General features: G+C 41.8%; 1 protein-coding gene across 2 annotated transcripts in view; it reads left to right on the top strand.

Moving 5' to 3' along the window:
- The window catches only part of INTS9 (integrator complex subunit 9), a 126312-nt gene that overhangs the window by 61518 nt on the left and 43478 nt on the right, over positions 1-21316 (top strand). For both annotated transcript variants that reach the window (XM_023216822.2, XM_023216821.2), the window contains exons 7-8: positions 16079-16199; positions 16987-17121. In XM_023216822.2, coding sequence (XP_023072590.1) covers positions 16079-16199; positions 16987-17121 — 256 coding nt within the window. The remainder of the gene's footprint in view (positions 1-16078; positions 16200-16986; positions 17122-21316) is intronic.

Here is a 21316-nt window from a genome sequence, read left to right as displayed (position 1 = left end):
TTTTTTTTTTTTTTTTTTGAGACGGAGTCTCACTCTGTCGCCCAGGCTGGAGTGCACTGGCGCATGCAATCTTGGCTCACTGCAAACTCTGCCTCCAGGGTTCAAGCGATTCTCCTGCCTCAGGCTCCCAAGTAGCTGGGACTACACGTGCATGCCACCATGCCCAACTAATTTTCGTAATTTTAGTTGAGATGGAGTTTCACCATGTTGGCCAGGATGGTCTTGATCTCTTGGCCTCGCAATCCACCCACCTCGGCCTTCCAAAGTGCTGGGATTATAGGTGTGAGTCACTGCACCCGGCATAGTCTTATAATTTCTTAGGCAGTTTATATTCCATATGCTCCTACCCAAGTCCACTTTTTTCCAGTTGGCACTGGTTTCTCTTTCCCTCTAGATCAGCGATTTGTAGTCATCTGCTTATTTCAACATTAGAATGTCTTAGTTTTTGCAGATCTTCTTTCAATTAGAATATAAATACGTAGCTAGAGGAATATACTTTTTCTATAGTGACTATTTCGGAGCTTGAGCATGAGTCTCCTCCGTGCATCCCTTTGTACACATGTTATTTATTTTACTTATGTAACACTTGTTGTGTGCCAGGCACTCTTCTAAATGTGTTATTTAATTTATTTATTCCTTTAATAAATAGGTAGGTAAGTAGTGGTGTTACTACTTTTTTTTCCCCCCCGAGATGGAGTTTCGCTGTCTCCCAGGCTGGAGTGCAGTGGTGCGATCTCCGCTCACTGCAACCCCTGCCTCCCAAGGTTCAAGCGATTCTTCTGCCTCAGCCTCCTGAGTAGTTGGGACTATAGGTGCGTGCCACCACACCCGGCTAATTTTTGTATTTTTAGTAGAGATGGGGTTTCACCATATTGGCCAGGCTGGTCTCAAACTTGTGACCTCGTGATCTGCCCACCTCAGCCTCACAAAGTGTTGGGATTACAGACGTGAGCCACCACACCCAGCCAGTGTTATTACTTTTTTACAGGAGAGAAAACTGGCACAGAGAGATTAAGTAACTTGTCCAAGGTCGCACAGCTAGTGAGTGGCAGCTTTTGGATTCAAACCCAGCCAGCCAGCTAGCCTGGCTGCAAGGTCCATGCTCCTAACCCATCTGCTAGGCCACCTCTTGTGCACACACACATGCCTCTTCTCACATGCACGTGAGCCGCTTCTCGTGTCGGGATGAGGAAGTAGGCTTATCTGTGCACATTTTCTGCTGTGTTTTAAGGATCTTCTGAATGTCCATTTCCTTGTTTGGGGATGTATGGTGTGGGCGTGGCTTCACATTAGGAAACATTTTCTGGACATGTGCATATATAAGTCTTCGGTGTGTATGTGAATGGCCTCCTTGATCTGACTGCCCTGGTGCAGTACCGCATTCTTGTTCCCAGCTCCCTTTTCTCTTTTTCTCGGTTCTGATAAACTCTCTTCTTTTCTTTTCATCTCCCATTTGCCCACTGGACTGGACAGGACCCCAGTTCCCTACATCTCCCTCTCAGAAACCTCAGGACTTTGTTTTCGTTCCCATGGAATATGCATGCTGTGACTTCCCTTCTTCCTCTTAAATATAAATCATTTGTAGTGTTTTGCTGCAAATAATTTTGGCACACCACAAATAGTGTTCAAAAGTCAGTATTTCTTTGCCAGGTGCAGTGGCTCAGGCCTTTAATCCCAGCATTTTGGGAGACCAATGCGGGCAGATCACTTGAGGTCAGGAGTTCCAAGACCACCCTGGCCACTATGGTAAAACCCCGTCTCTACCAAAAATACAAAAAAAATTAGCCAGGCATGGTGGCAGACACCTGTAGTCCCAGCTACTCAGAAGGCTGAAGCAGGAGAATCGCTTGAACCTACGAGGCAGAGGTTGCAGTAAGCTGAGATCACGCCACTGCACTCCAGCCTAGGGGACAGAGCGAGGACTCTGTCTAAAAAAAAAAAAAATGGCGGTATTTCCTGACTCCCAAATCTTGGGCAAAGTCTTAGGAAGCCCCAAATCCTTACTTCACCTTTTCTCTTGTGACCTTGGGCAAAATCCTTGGCCGTTTTTTCTTTGCCTCCCATTTGGCCACACAAAAGAAGTGCCACCTACATTAGGGAGAGTATGGATGAGGCTAAAGGAGGAGAAGGCTAGGGAGGGGCCTGAAAGGTATTTCCTAAGATGCACAAGAAATCTCCCTTTTTAAAAATTTTTTTATTTTAAGTTCTGGGATATGCGTGTAGGACATGCAGGTTTGTTACAGAGGTAAACATGTGCCATGGTGGTTTGCTGCACCTGTCAACCAATCACCTGGGTAGTAAGCCCCGTATGCATTAGCTGTTTATCCCAATGCTCTCCCTCCCCTCTCCACACCCCCTGAGAGGCCCCAGTGTGTGTTGTTCCCCTGCCTGTGGCCAAGTGTTCTCATTGTTTAGCTCCCACTTAAAAGTGAGAACATGCAGTGTTTGGTTTTCTGTTTCTCAGTTTGCTGAGGATAATGGCTTCAGCTCCATCTGTGTCCCTGCAACACACATGATCTCATTCCTTTTTATGGCTGCATAGTATTCCGTGGTGTATAGGTACCACTTTTTTTTTATCCAATCTATCATTGATGGCCATTTTGGTTGATTCCATGTCTTTGCTATTGTGAATAGGGCTGCAATGAACATACACTTGCATGTATCTTTATAATAGAATGGAAATCTCCCTTTTAAAAGAAGCTGCTAGTTGAACTGTAGGCAAAAATCAGAAACTGTTGAGACTAACTTGGTAGAGGAGCAAGGAGAGTAGTAACTTGCACTTTTGGAGAAGGCCATCTTTGATTCTCACCCTGGCCAAGGATTGTGTTTTGATTTTTGAGCATGAGAGCATGAGATGAGCCATAGTTATTGGTAGAGAAAGGGAAGAGTCTAGTTATGGGAAAATATACTGAGGTGTGAAAGAGACACTCCATAGCTGTGTTCTCTTTTTCTCCTAAACTCAGCATAAATATTAGAAGTGGTAGAAGAATTTGAAGAGCTATTTTTTTTTTTAATTTTTTGAGACAGGGTCTGTGTCACCCAGACTGGAGTACAGTGGTGCAATGTCGGCTCACTGCAGCCTCCACCTCCCGGGGTTCAAGCGGTTATCCCTCATCAGTTTGCTGAGTAACTGGGACTAAAGGTGCTCACCTCCATGCTCGCTAATTTTTGTATTTTTTGGGTTTCACCATGTTGGCCAGGTTGGTCTCAAACTCAAGTGATCCGCCCACCTCAGCCTGCCAAAGTGCTGGGATTATAGGCATGAGCCACTGTGCTTGGCCATAAGAGCTATTTATTCTTTAACTGGCATCAAGCGAAAGAGTTCTTCTGAAATATTCACCTAGAATTTAATCTTGGATCAGAGTTCTAAAAGTGCTGCATTTGGACAATGTTTGTGCTAAGGGATTTACATCACCTTTAGATTTCTCTCTATCACAAGCTAGTTAATATCTAGCGTCCCAGACTACTATGGCATGCTACATTGACAAATGCTATTTTTTGCTATCTGGTTCACCAAAATTTTTCCCATTATGTAGGCTGTATCTTCTCTTTATGTTTTCATTCTTTTTTTTTTTTTTTTTTTCTTATTTTCTTCATTCTTGCGCTTTGCCTGTCCAGGTCTTCCAAAGTAGGGATCACAGGTCCACATGCCTTCAGGGCTGAGGAAGGTATACACAGGAGTGAGATGGGCTGGTGGAAAATGTGGACCAGTGACCACACCCCTCTGTAGGGGCAGCTGACTCGCAACTCCCGCAGATCGTGGCCTTATGGGAATGTGAGCCCACAGTTGCCAAGCCTTCCTTAGACGCTCAAAGTCTAGATGTTGTAAATGTGACTTTTAAAAAATCTTTTTAGAAATGTTGGCTCCTACATTAGAATAAAATCCTGTATGATCTGAGCAAAGTACTTCTTTGAGAGGTACTTTGAAAGGTACTCGATTTGAGACTTGAGCCCCCAATTTTTGACTTATACTATATATAGGCAGACTCAAAGCGGAGCTTGTCAAGTGCCTAGAATTAATACATCTTAGTAGCTTACATTACTAATAAAACCATCAACTAAAGAAAACAGTAAATTAAAAATTTTCAAACTCAGTCAAAAGAATCTGACAAATTCTCGTAAATCATTTGAAGTTAGTTTGAATTAACATTTGATTTATTATTAGTACATGTACCAAAAAAAAAAACTATTACTCCTACTTTTTGGCAGCTGTATAACTTCCTGCCTCAGTTGACAGTGCTCCTTGAGATTTATATCAAAGAAGTTAGCCATCCTTCTTCCTAACTTTGACGTTACAGTTTACTCTTGAAAAAGAGATGAATTTTGAAGGGAAGGAAAAGGAGAATCCCTCACAATATAATTTTGGGTCTCTGACTTTCCCACACTCACTTAAGTTTAAGTTTTTAATGGAAAAATATTAAGGAAGATATTCCACTTAAGAAAGTAACCCCACCTCTAGTACTTCTTTTGTATAAAGCTAACATTTTTTATAAGATTAGAAATCTACAGTTACAATAAGGATAAATCATTACAAGATATTGTCATCATCCTCATGCAAGCATTAAGCAATTAAGCATTGATATATTCTTGGCTGAATTTTTATGGCAGTTTTTAATACTTGAAACTTGAAATGTGGCTTCATTCCTTACAGAAGACTTAAAACCAGCCAGGCATGATGGCTCATTCCTGTAATCTCAGCACTTTGGGGGGCCAAGGCTGGTGGATCACCTGAGGTCAGGAGTTCAAGACCAGCATGACCAACATGGTGAAACCCCATCTCTGCTAAAAATACAAAATTAGTCACACCTATAGTCCCAGCTACTTGGGAGGCTGAGGCAGAAGAATCGCTTAAATCCGGGAGGTGGAAGTTGCAGTGAGCCGAGATCGTGCCATTTGCACTCCAGCCTGGGCAACGAGTGAAATTCCATCTCAAAACAAAACAAAACAAAACAAAAAAGACTTAAAACCATGCATGTTCGGGCCGGGCGCGGTGGCTCAAGCCTGTAATCCCAGCACTTTGGGAGGCCGAGACGGGTGGATCATGAGGTCAGGAGATCGAGACCATCCTGGCTAACACGGTGAAACCCCGTCTCTACTAAAAAAAATACAAAAAACTAGCCGGGCGAGGTGGTGGGCGCCTGTAGTCCCAGCTACTCCGGAGGCTGAGGCAGGAGAATGGCGTGAACCCGGGAGGCGGAGCTTGCAGTGAGCTGAGATCCGGCCACTGCACTCCAGCCCAGGAGACACAGCAAGACTCTGTCTCAAAAAAAAAAAAAAAAAAAAAAAAACCATGCATGTTCAAGTTGAAGTTCCTCTGCTCTGACACCCCTTGGGTATGCGTACAGGAGTTTATCAACCAACTCAATGGTAGGAAGAGAAGATAAAACTGTGTGCTTGGAGGTCAAATGGTCTGGTATTTGAATTTCAGATCTGTTTCTTGGTAACTGTGGCAACTTATTTCTTCTAGGCTCTATTTCCTCCATAAAATTGGAGTGATATTAACAACTTAATAGGATTGTTGTAAGGACTAAATGAATAATATGACTAAGTTCTTAAAATTATGCCAGTCACCCAGTAGGTGCTCAATAAATGCCAGTGTCCTTGTCTCCTTTAATAAGATAAGTGGCTTACATAATCTGCTTTTGTTAACCAGAACACAGCTGTCTTCCACAGCCTAATTTACCTTCAGACACTGCCTTTCTGATGAAAGCAAGGTAGTCAAGTGGACAGAAGGAAAACTGTTTTCAAATTCCACTGTTACCTGTAGTTAGTTGTCACTGTCACTCAGACTCTCAGACTCAATCTTTTCTGTAAAATAAGAATTAAATTATCTCTAAGTCCACTTGTGTTAGAGTTCTGAAAGTTGTCCAGAGAGAGGCTCCTTAAGGCAGGCCCTCAGAGAGCAGCAGTGCTTTGACGGAGTAATCACAGCTGGTTGGGCTTTGCGATTCCGGTCACTGCACCCTTTCATTTCACTCGGAGTTGATTAGCCTCTGAGGGACTGATTCATGCTGACCAGACTCCCAGGATGTAGAGTGACAAACAAAAATCCCGATTAATCACTTTAAAGTAAGACCTCTGACTGGCTCCAGAACTAGAGTGGCTTCTCTATCTAGGACACTCTGTGCTAGCCAGGAAGTCCACTTAAGACCTCAAATTATGGGTAAGAAATTTTCCTATGAGCATAGGATTAGAGCAAAGATCGTTGACTTGCTCTCAAGAGTTGTTCCTGTCATGCTTTGGTAGCCTAAGCAATTGCTGTTTTTTAAGCAATAATTTGATCTAAAATAAACATCGGGGTTATAACCTAGTTTATGGTTAATATTGAAACATACTTCATTTTGAGGCTCCACAAACTCCCTATGGGTCCTTATTCTGCCAGCATACCCAGTCTACCCCAGCCCCAATGGGCATGTTAAGCCCTTTGCTGTGATGAGAGTCAGGGAGTCAGGTGGGGAACTTTCCTGATTCCTATCTTCTTTGTATTCTCTCCTTACATTAATTTTGTTCATTCATTTATTCATTCATTCATTCATTCATTCATTCAACAAACACTTAATGCCCAGCCAGTTTTTTACTTACCACCTTCCAAGTGGTCCTTCTGGACTTAAAAGTCTTAATATTTAATAAGAACACAAAAGCATGCTGCTTTTGCTGGCAGGATGGAGGAAGAGGCCACAGAGCTTTGTCATCATGTCAGAGCCCTGGGAAAGAAGTTCATCAGGCACTCAAGTGTGGTAAGAACAAAGCAAAAACAATGAAACCCTTTAGAAAGTACTTATGAAACATTTAGACTCTGAGAACTTGACTTTGATAAATTAGAAAGCCAGAAAAACACAGAACTAGTTCCCTCTGGGTTTTCTTATCCTTCTTATCCAAAATCAGCCAATAATTCTAATGGCTTTAAATGGCTCTATAAATGCCTCTCCGTAATTGGGACCTCAAGTGAGCATAAGGAGAGTTTCTGGGAAAGCTAAGTTAGACAAGATGTGTTAGGAGATAGAGGAAGCACAACAAAGTAACTATCTAGAAAGAATAAAAGAGGATGTCAGCAAAAGGACTTTGTGGGCAGAAATATGAAATTCAGAGAATTTCAGACTTGCTAACTACCAAATGCCTGGTATTATGGTAAGTTTATAGAAAAATGCCCAAAAAGTTTAAGATTTAGTCACTCTACTCAAGGAGCATGTCAAGCAGAAAAAATAGAGGCTAAATGGCAAGACTTAGGCTGGGCTGGGCAGATTGAGTAGGGCTTGAATGACGAAAAAGAGACCATTCCAAGCAGGCAAGAGAGTGAGCAAGATGGAAGTCCTAGTTTTCTGTAACCTAACCACTGAAGTGACAGCCCATCATCATCTTTGTCATATTAGAAGCAAGCCACTTGATCCAGCTCACACAGGGGGTGAATCCTGTAGGTAGGGGTCACTTGGAGCCATGTCAGAAGCGCCTGCCACAAAACCCTGAACCGGGCAGGTCAGACTGAACTAGAGGCAATGGGGATGGCTTGACTTTCCTCTTCTGGGTTACCCCTGAGCTCCTCCCTGATTTTTTTCACTACCTCTCACAGTTATAGGGCTCACCTCTACCCAAATGTGGTGCAGTTCAGAGGGGACATGTTGATAATTGCATTGCTGGTTTTTTCTTTCCTGGGATAGCAACTGAACTTTTTTTCTTTTGAGTGTCATTTATATTGGGCACTGTGCTCAGTGCTGAGGAGACAAAAACGAAAAAAGTATTGCTGTGTGAATTGTATGATACAATGGGATAAAAAGATACGTTACTCTTTTCAGTGAGTATTAGTAAAATACAAAACAAAAGGCGAATTTAACAAGACTTCTCCTTCTAACTACAGTTTTCTCTGGATCTGATTAGCAAAAACCATCTGTAGTGAAAATTTCTGTATAAGCATGCTTTCTTCAGTTTTTGTAGAACGTAAGTTTGTGATTTCCATGCCATTTACTGTAAAAGAAAAGATGGGAAAGATTCAGGCTGAAATATACCTGGATCTTCAGGAGCCTTTTGTTTTACTTAAGTAAACTGTCCCTATTTGAAACACCAGTAATTTCTCTAGAAATAAGTTCTGGGCTGTTGAGGACAAAAGTTGTAGATGCTTTGCATCTTCATGCTTCCCACTTTCCCTTCTAAGGGTTCTGTCAGAACACTGCTAGTACTTAATAAGATGAATATAAGACTGTTTCATCTCCAGCACACAATGAAAACATTAAAGTGACCAAAGCCTCTTTTTTAGCTAGGCTGTTCCAGTTCTTAGTCTGCTGGATTTTCACAGGTTGTCGTCCTAGATGGAAAGGGGAGACTGCTGGGAAGGGCCATCAAGAGAAGACAGAGCTAGCAGGAAGGAAAGCCCACGTGGTATGGTGTTCTGGGTAATGGCAGTACTGGTTGTCAAATAATGGGTAAGGAAAATCACAGAAAGAAAGCAGGTATAGTTCTGGCCTTGTGTGTGACTTTCTAGTCAGCCTTTAAGAGAGGTGACTGTTGCAGGGCCCTGGCAAAGCTGGGGACAATGTGAAAGAAATTCAGCTGAATGGAGAGATGTGGTTGGGGTTGCAAGTGTTATTCATCATTATTCATCACGGTCCCTGCTCTCTAGCCACTCCCATGCCAGCCTTCCAGCTCTGACATTTTTAAGGCAAGAAACTCTTTGGCTGCTACCGGGCCCAAAGTGAGAGGTCTTCATTTTCTGTGCAGGGTGGCCCCAGGAGGTTCAAGCCCCGGGGCTGCCTGATCCTGAGAACTTAAAGGAGGAGTCAAAGCTGGGTAGAACCTTGAGTTTTTCCTTGAGGCCTCTCAAGTTCAGAATCGTTGCTGCTAGTCAGAGTCAATCTCCCTGGGTTGGAGTCCACTGCAGTATTGTAGAGAAATGCGTGTGCTCCTGGGGCTGTGTTGGAGCAGGAGTGGAGACAAACCTTGACTCAGCATCTCTTCTGCACCAGACACTTCACATGCATTATATTATACATCATTTCCCGATTGCAGAGAAACTCTCAAAAGAAGGTAGTATTCTTTCCATTTTATAGATGAGGAAACTGAGGCTTGGAGGTGAACAGCTAACTCCAGAATGTAAACCTAGACTTGTCTGGTTGTAAATTCTCTTTTTTCCTTATTTACCAGTGCCCCTGAGAGAAATATCTCCTTCCTCAAAGCAGGCAGTCATGAGTTATGGGGATGTGGAGGTAAGAGATGCAGGAGCAGCAGACCCTGAGGTGGCCTCAGTCCAAAGGGAGCTTCTGTGCCACTTCCTGCACTCCTGCCAGACTCAGGGCCAGCCAGCCTTCCTGAAGAGCATGTGAGTGTGCACCTGGCCTGGACTGGGGTCACAAGTTCTGAGAGAAAGTGACAAATGTGTCTAGGTTTTAAGCAAGAGCAAGTAAGTGTTGTCCACTCAAAATGTAGAAGACAGAGGGACTTAGGTAGGTGCTGGGTGCAGGCAGGCAGGGCCTTGCACTAAAAAAGCCCAGTATAGACAGTATAGGCAAAAGCAGCGCCCAGATAAAGAAGGGCCTTAGGAAGTCATGCTGAGAGCCTTGGATTTTATCCTGAATGTATTGGTGAACCATTAAAGTTGGGGGATGATATGATCTTGAGATTTGCATTTGTAGTATATTGTTTAGGCCTTTCTGGGAGGGAAGGCCAGCCTGTAGGCAAGGATGACTCGAGTCCTTTGTCATCCCTTTTGTTGCCTTGTTCTGTTAAATTTTTCTTAGACTTAAGCACAGTGTGAACAGAAGCCCTGTATTGTGCGTGTCATTCCCCTTATGTGACTTACGTCCTGAGACCACAGTCAGTGCTAAGTAGATATGTATAGAATAAATATTGTAAAACCTAAAGCAGTTCACTATGTGTACCTAAGATAAGTGAATAAGAAAATCTTCATGTATCTGTTTATGTAGAAGGTAATGACAATGGATCATTGATACTTTGTTGCTAAAGAAACAAGGGTAAAAAGCCTAGGAACGATTTGATCTATCTGCTGCTCTGGTTAAATCTTAATTCAGTGTTTCCATTGTTATGGCTGTATAAATGCAATTCACCGGCCATATAAGATTATTAGGATTATTTTTTCTATCTTGCGCAACTTTTTGTTTTCCCTTGAGTTAATTACCTTGTTTTCTTATTTATGTAGTTATTTTATGTACCTATTGTCTCTATACTTTTCCCCTACTTGTCTCTCCTCAATATGTTTGTAAGTGATTATAAATTTCTCCTCTACCCTCTTAGGGTATCCAGTTGTGCCTAAGAATTAAACTGACATAAAACAGGTTAACAGAAGAAAGGCATACACATTTGATTAAATTACATATATGTAGGAGTCCGCACAGGAGAATGAAGACCCAAAGGAGCAGTTAGAGTTGAACGCAGACACTGAGTTGGACAAAGAGCAGGACGTTGGGAAAATGTGACAAGGGAAGGGGACTTGGGCCAGAGCAGTCAATTGGGTGGAGAAGTGACTGGGAAGATCAGGGTTTAACAAGGTTTGCTGGTACAGGTTTTTCTCAAACTCCATTCCCTTTCCCTACAGATAAAATGTTACTTTCCTCCTGCTCTAGGGAGGACATCTTCCATACGGGGATGTCATCTCCTTTCAGGAAGAAAAAGAGGAGGTCGGAGAGCTCTTCCTGCACTTGCTGTTTCTCAGGTGCCTTTGCCTCAAACTAACCTTTATGCTGAAGTGGCATATTTTGGGGTGGCATATCCTGCCACCCATCACGTTCAGTCTCCGTAGGTATTCAGACAACTTTTATCTCCTTGAGAAGTCCTCTCCCCAGCTTTCTCTCTCTGATGTCAGCTGTCTTGGGCCCAATGCCATGGATTTCAGCTGAGGATTTTCCTCACCATTATCCCAAAGACTTCTTTTGCTTCTGTTAGAAGCTCTGTTTTCTGAGTCTTCCATTTTCTTGTTTACTCCTTGATTTTTCAGGCCACATCCTCCAGTAACTCCCTGACAAAGAATGTGTGGGAAGTACATTTTCTGAATCTGCACATCTAAAACTATTTGGTAGAAATAACCCTCAAACTATTTGACAGAAATCTACATTAGATATAATTTTCTCTTATAATATTGAAAACATTATTATATTTTCTTCTAGCTTCCAGGAGTGTTGTTGAAATGTCCAGTGCTCTTTTGGGCCTAGATCTTTAGTTTGTACCTCTTGATTCCCATATGATAGCTTTTAGAATCTTTATTCCTTGAGTTCATGATGATGGGTCTTACTAAAGCAGTTTCACTCATGTGCTGAGTACTTAATGGGCCCTTTCAATTTAGAACAGGAGTGGCAGCTGTTGGCCAGCACTGTTTCTGGACCAAATCTGGCCCACCACTGTTTTTATAAAGCGTTATCAGAACACAGCCACGCTTATTTACATATTGTGTATGCTGTTACGCAGTTAAGCTGAATGGTTGTGATCTGCAAAGACTGTATGTGATCTGCAAAGCTTAAAATACCTGCAACCACTTACGGAAAAGGTTTGCCAATTCCCAATTTAGAAAATTAAGAATTTTAATTCTGGTTTAAAAAAAAGTTTTCTACCCCCCCTTTTCTGTGTTCTGTCTTTCTGCAACTCTTGCTGTTAGATGCTGAACTTCCTAGATTGTCATGTAAATATTTTTCTCTCCTCTTTTCCATCTGTTTTTCTTTTTGTTTATTCTTCTGCAGAATTCCCTTAACTTCATTTCCCAAGCTTTCTATCCATGTTTCATTCCTGCTGTAATACTTTTTAACATAAATTCTTCTGATTTTTAAATTAACCTTGTGTAATATAAAACACAGATATTAGTCATGCCCATAATCCCAGCACTTTGGGAGGCCACGGCGGGCAGATCGCTTGAGTCCAGCATGGGCAACGTGGCAAAATCCCGTCTCTACAAAAAATAAACTGAGCCGGGCATGGTGGCACACACCTGTAGTCCCAGCTACTTTGGAAGCTGAGGCAGGAGGATATCTTGAGCTTAGGAAGTTGAGGCTGCAGTGAGCTGTGATTATGCCACTGCACTCCAGCCTGGGTGACAGAGCAAGACCTTGTCTGAAAACAACAGCAGCAAAAAAAAAAAAAAAAAAAAAAAAAAAACGCACAGATATCAAAACACACAAAATTAATATATTGCTTAATAAATTACTATACAGCAACCACTCTTAAAGCCACCCCCCTAGTCAAGAAAGAGAACATTCTCAGCAACTCAGAAGCTCCAGTCCAATCACAGCCCCCTCTGAAATATTGCATGGTTTCAACCCATTGGGTGGTGGTGGTGGTGGTGGTGGTGGTGGTGGTTGTTTCAGCTGAAATTGTCCCATCTTTGAACACTGAAAGCCTTGTCAGGTGTTGATACAGTTTGCCTCTGTCCCCACCCAAATCTCAACTTGAATTGTATCTCCCAGAATTCCCACGTGTTGTGGGAGGGACCCAGGGGGAGATAATAGAATCACGCGGACCAGTTTTTCTTGTGCCATTCTCATGATAGTGAATAAGTCTCACAAGATCTGATGGGTTTATCAGGGGCTTCTGCTTTTGCTTCTTCCTCATTTTCTCTTGCCACCGCCATGTAAGAAGTATCTTTCGCCTCCCGCCATGGTTCTGAGGCCTCCCCAGCCATGTGGAACTGTAAGTCAAATTAAACCTACTTTTCTTCTCAGTCTCAGGTATGTCTTTATCAGCAGCATGAAAACAGACTCATTGTCCCCGAGGTCATTTATTGTGACCCTCATAGTCTTTGATTGTTTCCTTGCCATCTGTGATAGCAGAATGTTTAAGACTCTTCTTGTACATTCTCTGCCCTAAATTACCCATTTCTCCAAGAAATCCTGGTTTCTCCAATGGGAAGTGGAATTTTAAGATCCCATTTTGGTTGTTAGCAATGCTTATTGCTACTCAATTGGTCATTGTTTCTACTACTCTTTGGAGAACAGAGCATATATATTTCCCCCCACTTTTTTTTTACACTTGTACCATATCTGTGTTGTCAGAATATATTTTCGTTACATACTATCCTCCCTTCCTTTTAACCTTCATTTAGTCTGTCAGCTACTAGCAACTGTATATTTAATGCTCACTACTGGCCCATTCATACTGATATTTCTTTAATCATTCTGATTGTCTGAAACTCAGTCTTCAGTAGATTTCTCAGGATGGGATCACAAGAACAGTATTCCCTGAGTTCCTGCATGTTCATAATTGTTTATCTGTGATCTTTGGCCTTGAAAGTCAGTTTTGCTAGATATATAGTCCTTGGCTTGCATTTTCTTTCTTTGAGTATCTTAAATATGTTCTCCTATTTTTTTCTAATATTAAACATTGCTGTTAAAACCACTAATAAAATCTAATTTTCTTTCCTTGTAAGTCACTTGCTCTTTTCCTAGATCCCAAAGGTTTGCTTGTAGTCTAAATATTTTCCCAGAATATGTCTGGTGTTCATTGTTCTGGGTCAGTATTCTCAAGTGTGCGCTATGTTCCTTTAGTGTGTAGTTTCATGTCTCTTTATTTTAGCAATTATAATATTTAGTAATTGAATGTTATGAGTGTTAATTTTTATTCTCTCCCTTGGTTTTCTGTTAGGGACTACTATTACCCTTATGTGGCATCTTGCTTATCTGTCTTCAACATTTGTTTCTTTTGAATTGTTTAAATCTCTTCATTTCTTTTTGCTATTTTTTCTTCCCATTTTTCTTGTGTCATTATCTATTGTGTTAATCTACTCTTGTGTTTCTGTTACAGGTTGAGTGTTCCTTATGTGAAATACTTGGGACCAAAGTGTTTCAGACTTCAGATTTTTTCCAATTTGGAATATTGCTGATTGAGCATCCCAAATCCCAAATCCAAAGTAATCCAGTGAGCATTTCCTTTGAGCATCATGTTTGCACTCAAAAAGTTGCATATTTTAGAGCATTTCTGATTTCAGGTTTTCAGATTTTTTTTTTTTTTTTTTCTGAGAGGGAGTCTCTGTCACCCAGGCTGGAGTGCAGTGGTGAGATTCTCGGCTCACTGCAAGCTCTGCCTCCCGGGTTCAAGTGATTCTCCTGCCTCAGCCTCCTGAGTAGCTGGGACTACAGGCGCCCGCCACCACACCCAGGTAATTTTTGTATTTTTAGTAGAGATGGGTTTCAGTGTTGCCCAGGCTGGTCTCAAACTCCTGAGCTCAGGCAATCCGCCCACCTCGGCCTCCCAAAAGTGCTGGGATTACAGGTGTGAACCACCGCACCGTCCAGGTTTTCAGATTTGGGATGCTCAACGTGTAGTTTAGTCTTCATTTCCAAAGTGATATTTTCTTTTATTTCTAATTCTTTATTGAGTTCTGTCTTGTCATTTATAAGCTTTGCTAGTTTTTCATGTGTGTGCCTCTTTCGTGTTTGTATAACTTAAATCTTTTTAGCTTATTTTGAAATTCTGATGTATTGTTGGCATGCTTTCACTCTATATGACATTGTATTTCTAATTTCTAACAGCTCTTTTTATTCTCTTAATCTTTTTTTTGTAGCAATCTCTTCTCATTTTTTAGCTATACTATCTTATTTTTCTAACGATAGTAAGGACAAGCTGTTCTTAAAGTTTTCTTCTACCTGCCTAATTTATTTTTTCTAATTTCCCTACCTGCTCCTCTGCCCCCATTTGAGGCCTTTATTATTTTAGAGACTTTTCTCAAATTTATGGTAGTTCTTGGCTTACTGGCTCATATTTAAGAGTTGGAAAATTGAAAAAAAAAAAAAACTAATTCGAAAGTCTGTGTGCCATGAGTGGGCTTATTCAATTCCAGACTTTACCATAAAGTAATCTGGTTGAGCTGTTTCTTTGTGGAACCCCCTGTGTTAGAATCTTTTCATTAATTTTTTTTCTTTGAGGCTGATTGGATTCTTCAGAGAAGATTCTTTCAGCCCCCCACCCTGGAGGGTATAAGCGTACTCATAGTGCTCTGGCAGCCAAATGAAGAGACGAGCATTGTTTCTCTAAATATATGAATTTTTTTTTAGGAAGGCTGCCTCAGTTGATGGCTTCCCCTAGTCCAGGTTTCTATTTTTACTCCGTCCAGAGAACAACCTCTGGTAGCATACCTGAGAGGAGAAGGGACAGCTGCTGAGCTATATGGAAGGAATGAGTAGATCTGGAAGGTTCTAAGTATCTCATCTATTTTTTTCAGCAATTCCTCTTGTTTTTAGATTGATTCAACTTCCAGATATATCTGTTGTTTTCAGTTGCCATACTTTCTGTGGGTTCTGCAGTAGAAATTAAACATTTGCATTGAACTTTCCTGGGCCTACTAAGTCAGTTATCATTTATCTTTCTACTTTCTAAGATGCCTTGCTATTGTCTCTTCTCTCATTCTCTTTGTCTTAACGGTGTGTGTGAGAGAGAGAGAGAGAGAGAGAGTGTGTGTGTGTGTGTGTGTGTGAAGCCCTCCTCTATTGTTCAGTGTTGTTTCAGGAGAGAGAGGAGAGGCTAATGGCATGCATTCATTTCACCCCAGTACTTGGACCTGTATTGTACAGTGAATGTCAGGGAAGTTACTCTTCAGGTCTCCTCCTGATTCTTTTGGAGCAAATGATAAAACGTTTTTCTATTGACACATATTGGGTAACACAGAAAGACCATGTCTCTATTTTAAAAAAAGAAAAGAAAAGAAAAGAAATGGCTGGGCGCAGTGGCTCACGCCTGTAATCCCAGCACTTTGGGAGACCGAGGCAGGCCTGTCACAAGGTCAGGAGGTCGAGACCATCATGGCTAACATGGTGAAACCCCATCTCTACTAAAAGTACAAAAAGTAGCTGGGCATGGTGGTGGGCACCTGTAATCCCAGCTACTTAGGAGGCTGAGTCCAGAGAATCGCTTGAACCCGGGAGGCAGAGGTTGCAGTGAGCCAAGATTGCACCATAGCACTCTAGCCTGGTGACACAGTGAGACTCTGTCTCAAAACAAGTAAAAATAAAAAAAGAGAAATCATAAAGGAATCCTATGAACAATTATATGCCAGTAAATTAAACCATTTAGATCAAATGGACAAATTACTGGAAAGGAATGCTGTAGAACATGAAGAAATGTTCACCCGGTAGTTGATATTGTGATCCATTTGCAGGCTGTTACCTTCTCCTCTCAAGGATGCAGTGGAAGTGTCAACCTGGAGAAGATGCTATACAATGCAAGAGGTGAACTCTGCCCTTAGTAAAATCCAGCTGGTGGGATATTCTCAGAAAATTGTGAGTATTCATATTACATTTCAGTCATTTATGAATGCTTTCCATTCATATTGTTATTGTTTCGAAGGATCCTATAGTTATATTTTTAAAGCCATTCCATTACTGAGGATCCAGAGCCTCTGTTCTTTCCTCCGTTCCAGTCAGGAACAAGGGCCTAACACCTAACTGAAAATGAAAAAGGAAAGCCAAAGCATATCTTTGGTCTGTATGGTAATATTTCATCTCTCCCTTTTAGTGTGTGAACCTTGAGTGCCTAGGGACATGGAAGAGGGCTGGAGCTCTCAGGTGACAAGTAAAGATTATAGGATTGCTTTCTATATTTGGAGCATGATGATCTCCATCATCTTTCTGTTTTCCTTAAAACTTTGTAGTTTACTTGATTGATTGATTGACTGAGACAAGGTCCCACTTTGTTACCCAGGCTAGAGTACAGTGGCACAAACACGGGTCACTGCAGCCTCAACTTCCCAGGCTCATGTGATCCTCCTGCCCCAAGTAGCTACTTGGGGACTACAGGCATGTGCCACCATGCCCAGCTAATTTTTGTACTTTTTTGTAGAGACAGGGTTTCACCACGTTGCCCGGGCTGGGTTCATGCATTCCACCGGCCTTAGCCTCCCAAAGTGCTGGGATTACAGGCATGAGCCGTTGCACCCAGTCTCTGGTTTACTTTAAAATATTTTTTGTTTTTAAACTGAGGATATTTCTGTTGTTTTTCCCTCCAGAATTACCTCATGTGACTGTCACTGTAAGCTCATTGCACATTCTTACCGTGGTTCTCTTTTAGGAGCTTTTTGGTGCGGTCCAGGTGACGCCTCTGAGCTCTGGCTATGCCCTTGGGAGCTCCAACTGGATCATCCAGTCTCATTACGAGAAAGTGTCTTACGTCTCTGGATCCTCCTTGCTTACCACACACCCCCAGGTAATTCCAAATTCTCTTCTTGCAGCTCAGCTTTTTGGTTACTTAACTCAAATTCAGAATGTGTCCAGGGTACCATCAGCCATTTTTAAATCTTCCCAATTTGGTTTTCTACAGATACTCTCTAGCCAAGGTAGACTATTTGAGTCCCAACATTTGGCCTACAGGTTTCTCTGAAATAATCCTGCTACCTTGAGGGTCACCACTAGGGTTCTGAAATTCCCGCAGTCCTTCCAAAGACCATAGCCTAATGTGGGACACAGATGGTTATGCATTTACTCAGCAAATATTAGCTGTTTAAAATCCTTCCAAAGGGCCAAGTGTCAAGTGTCATGCACACATCTGGGTATTGGGGATTCAGTGGTGACCAACAGGCAAAGCCCCTCTTGTGGATCTTATGTTGTAGGGGAGTTGATCATGTTGGGGAGAGGATGGTGTATAGTAGGTAAAAAAATAAAGTGTATGGTCATTTCCGATTGTGATACAAGTACTGAAAACAGTAAATCAGGATGATTTTCAGAGTGATGGAGACTGGTTTAGATTGGGTGCCCAGGGAAGCCGGTGGGAAGATCTCACTTGAACTGAGACCTGGAGAGGTAAGCCATGTTGGCTGGGCACAGTGGCTCACACCTGTAATCCCATCACTTCGAGAGGCCAAAATGGGATAACTGCTTGAGCCTAGGAGTTCAGGACCAGCTTGGGCAATATGGCAAAACCCTGGCTCTACAAAAAATACAAAAATTAGCCAGGTGTAGTGACACATGCTGTGGGCCCAGCTACTCAAGAGGCTAAGGCAGAAGGATCGCTTGAGCCTGGGAAGCGGAGGTTGCAGTCAGCCAAGATTGCGCCACTGCACTCCAGTGTGGGTAACAGAGTAAGATTCTGCCTCAAGAAAAAAAAAAAAGGCTGAGTATGGTGACTCATGCCTGTAAATCCCAGCACTTTGGGAGGCCAAGGCAAGTGGATCACTTGAGGTCAGAAGTTTGAGACCAACCTGGCCAATGTGGGGAAACCCCATCTCTACTAAAAATACAAAAATTAGGTGTGATGGTGTGCACCTGTAATCCCAGCTACTTGGGAAGCTGAGGCAGGAGAACCACTTGAACTCGGGAGACAGAGGTTGCAGTGAGCCGAGATCGTGTGCTGCACCCAGCCTGGGTGACAGAGTGAGACTCCATCTCAAAAAAAAAAAAAAAAAAAAAGAGAGAGAGAAAGGAAAAAGAAAAACAGAAAAATTAGCCACGTGAAACTGTGAGCGTTTGTATTATAAAGGGATGGCCAGTGAAGGGCCCCTAAAGCAAGAATAATTTGAAGGGCAGAGACGGCTATTGTGGTCTCAGCATGGTGGTCAGCAGTGAGGTCCAAGAGAGTGGCAGACACCATGTCATGTAGTGCTAGCAGGCTATGAGGAAGAATTTTGGTTTTATTTTAATATGGAGAGGGAAACTATTGGAAGGTTTTAAGTTACTCATTCCAGTCATATTTAGCAAGAAGCCCAGCACATATAAACATTGTTATGAATGTGATACTTACTCCTTTTTAGGTATTTCTAAATAATTTACTGTTCATTTCCTGAATGTTGGTTATTTCTATGTTTGTAATAGGGAGTGGGGGACATTAGTTAGCTGTTGAATGGGTATATAGATACATTGGGTAACTTGTGGGAGTCCATATTCCATTTATTTATCTACATCTATTTACAGAGAGAGAGAGAGAAGGTCTTATTCTGTTACCCAGACTGGAGTACAGTGGTGCAATCATAGCTTACTGTAATCTCAAACTCCTGGGCTCAAGCAATCCTCCCAAGTAGCTAGGACTATAGCCACCACACCTGGCCTATTTATTTTTTAACATAACCTCACATTTTTATTGTCTTCATAATACAACCAAAAATGAAGCTAAGAACTGGATCACTTGGCGTTTTCTCCTTTTATCCCTTCCCAGTTAAAAATGCTTATATCTCTTAGTAGCCAGCATTCTCTTAGATCTGCAGTTGGGCCCAACACTTAAGCTTTAGCACAATCTCATTTGTAGTTTTAGCCTTTTTCCAGAAGATTGGCTTGGTCTGCCTGCATAGCCACTCCTTCCTGCCATTAAGCCACTTTCCCTCAGCATACAGATCATCTTTGCCCTTCTTGTACCGTGTCACTCTGTGGGGTTGGTGCTGACCATGCTTCTTACACAAAGTTCAGTGGGTTTGAAGAACATTCACCATGTTTGTGAGAGCACTATCCATAAGTAAAGAAATTATTTATTTTTTAATTACAAATAAAAATTGTATATATTTATGGTATGCATGATGTCTTGATATATGCATGCATTATGGAATGGCTAAGTCAATAATTAACAGACCCATTTTAATATGGGGAGAACCATGCTGTGCTCTAGAGGGGAATAATAGGATGTCTGAGCTGCCATTCTGCATTATTTCTTTATACCTTTTTTTATAGCCAAGTTTCATCTCAAGGTCTAGAGGGGACATTGCTATTTTTTCCTGCATCTAGCGGAATTCTGAGCCCTTCCTGGTTATTGAAATCAAAAGCCCATCAATGTCACCATCATCTGCTTCTTTGAATCAAAATTTTTTATTGGCAGCTTCTATCATTCCTGATGTGTTCTTCTATAAAAGACAGAAAGATGACTTGGCTGCCAACTCTTCTGATTTGTCCTGCTTAGTTCAAAGCCTTTACAGTACTATTGATGTAATTTCCAGTAAATTATTCTTACAAGATTCATAAATTTAAAGGGAAAATAATGTCTTGAAAGTAATGAGCAACATACCTAAGTAATTAATTTTAATTTCTAGCTGACGACCTATGTTATATGTAAAAAAGAAAAAAATTAGATTTTTCTTTACCCACGTAATTGGATTCTGTGTTGAATTGGCAGGGATGAGAAAAGTTTTGGTTTGAAAAACTTGATAGTCTAATTGCACAGTTAGTAAACTGTGGCCTGGGCACTAAATGTGGCATGCCACCTATTTTGGCATATAATATTCTGTTGAAGTAGAGCCACACCCATTTGTTTATGGAATGTTTATGGCTCAGTATACACCATAGGCTGGACAGGGTGGCTCATGCCTGTAATCACAGCATTTTGGGAGGCCAAGGCAAGATGATTGAGCCCAGGAATTCGAGATCAGCCTGGACAACATGGCAAGACCCCACGTCTACAAAAAGTTAAAGAAGCCAGGTTCAGTGGCATGCGCCTGTGGTCCCAGTTACTCAGTAGGCTGAGGCATGAGGATTGCTTCAGCCTGGGAGGTTGAGGCTGCAGTGAGCCATGTTTGTGCCATTTGTACTCTAGCCTGGGCAACAGAGCAAGACCCTGTCTCAAAAAAAAAAAAAAGTTATAATGGCAGAATTCTACTTTAAATGTTACAGCAAACTTTGCTAACCCCTGGTCTATTTGAGTAGAATCTTTACTAACTAGGAAGAATATCACAGGCTGCTGTAGAATTCTGATAAACATAGGGAAATAAGGCTTTGGATTAAGCCTGAAGGCAGTAAGAATGGAGAAAAGAGTTAAAACATTGGCGGGTCTTTAATGCAAGAAATATTTGTTGAATGCCCACTGTCTTCAGAAAAGAAAGAATAAAAGTTCGAGATCTTATGTCTGCATGACATTGAGAATGGTGTTAATGGCCACTAATCCAGTTAACAAGGAAGAGTTGGCAGAGGGCCATTTGTTGCAGAAGAGGGTAGTAGGTTTCATGAATGTGAATTTGAGAGAACATTCGACAAATGGAAATATGGGGCTGGAACTGGGATGTGGAGGCAAGTCTGGAGACAAACTGGAGGGTTGTCACGTTTTAAAAATCTAACTGAGCATGATTGCTTATGCCTGTAATCCCAACACTTTGGGAGACCAAGGCAGGCAGATCACAAGGTCACGAGTTCAAGACCAGCCTGGCCAACATGGTGAAACCCCATCTCTACTAAAAATACAAAAATTAACCGGTGTGGTGGTGTTCACCTGTAATCCCAACTACTCGGGAGGCTGAGGCAGGAGAATCGCTCGAATCTGAGAGGTGGAGGTTGCAGTGAGCCGAGATCGCACTATTGCACTCCAGCCTGGGCAACAGTGAGAGACTCCGTCTCAAAAAAAAAATCTAATAAAGGGCCAAGGGCCAAAGACTAAGCCATAGGGAACTTTTACCAACAGACAGTGGAAGGAAGAAAAATAGTCTTGTGTAAGA

Source organism: Piliocolobus tephrosceles, chromosome 7 (genome assembly GCF_002776525.5).
Source record: "Piliocolobus tephrosceles isolate RC106 chromosome 7, ASM277652v3, whole genome shotgun sequence".
NCBI classification, from domain to species: Eukaryota; Metazoa; Chordata; class Mammalia; order Primates; family Cercopithecidae; genus Piliocolobus; species Piliocolobus tephrosceles.
The sequence above is the reverse complement of the archived record's forward strand: the minus strand, read 5'-3'. Positions and strand labels throughout refer to the sequence as shown.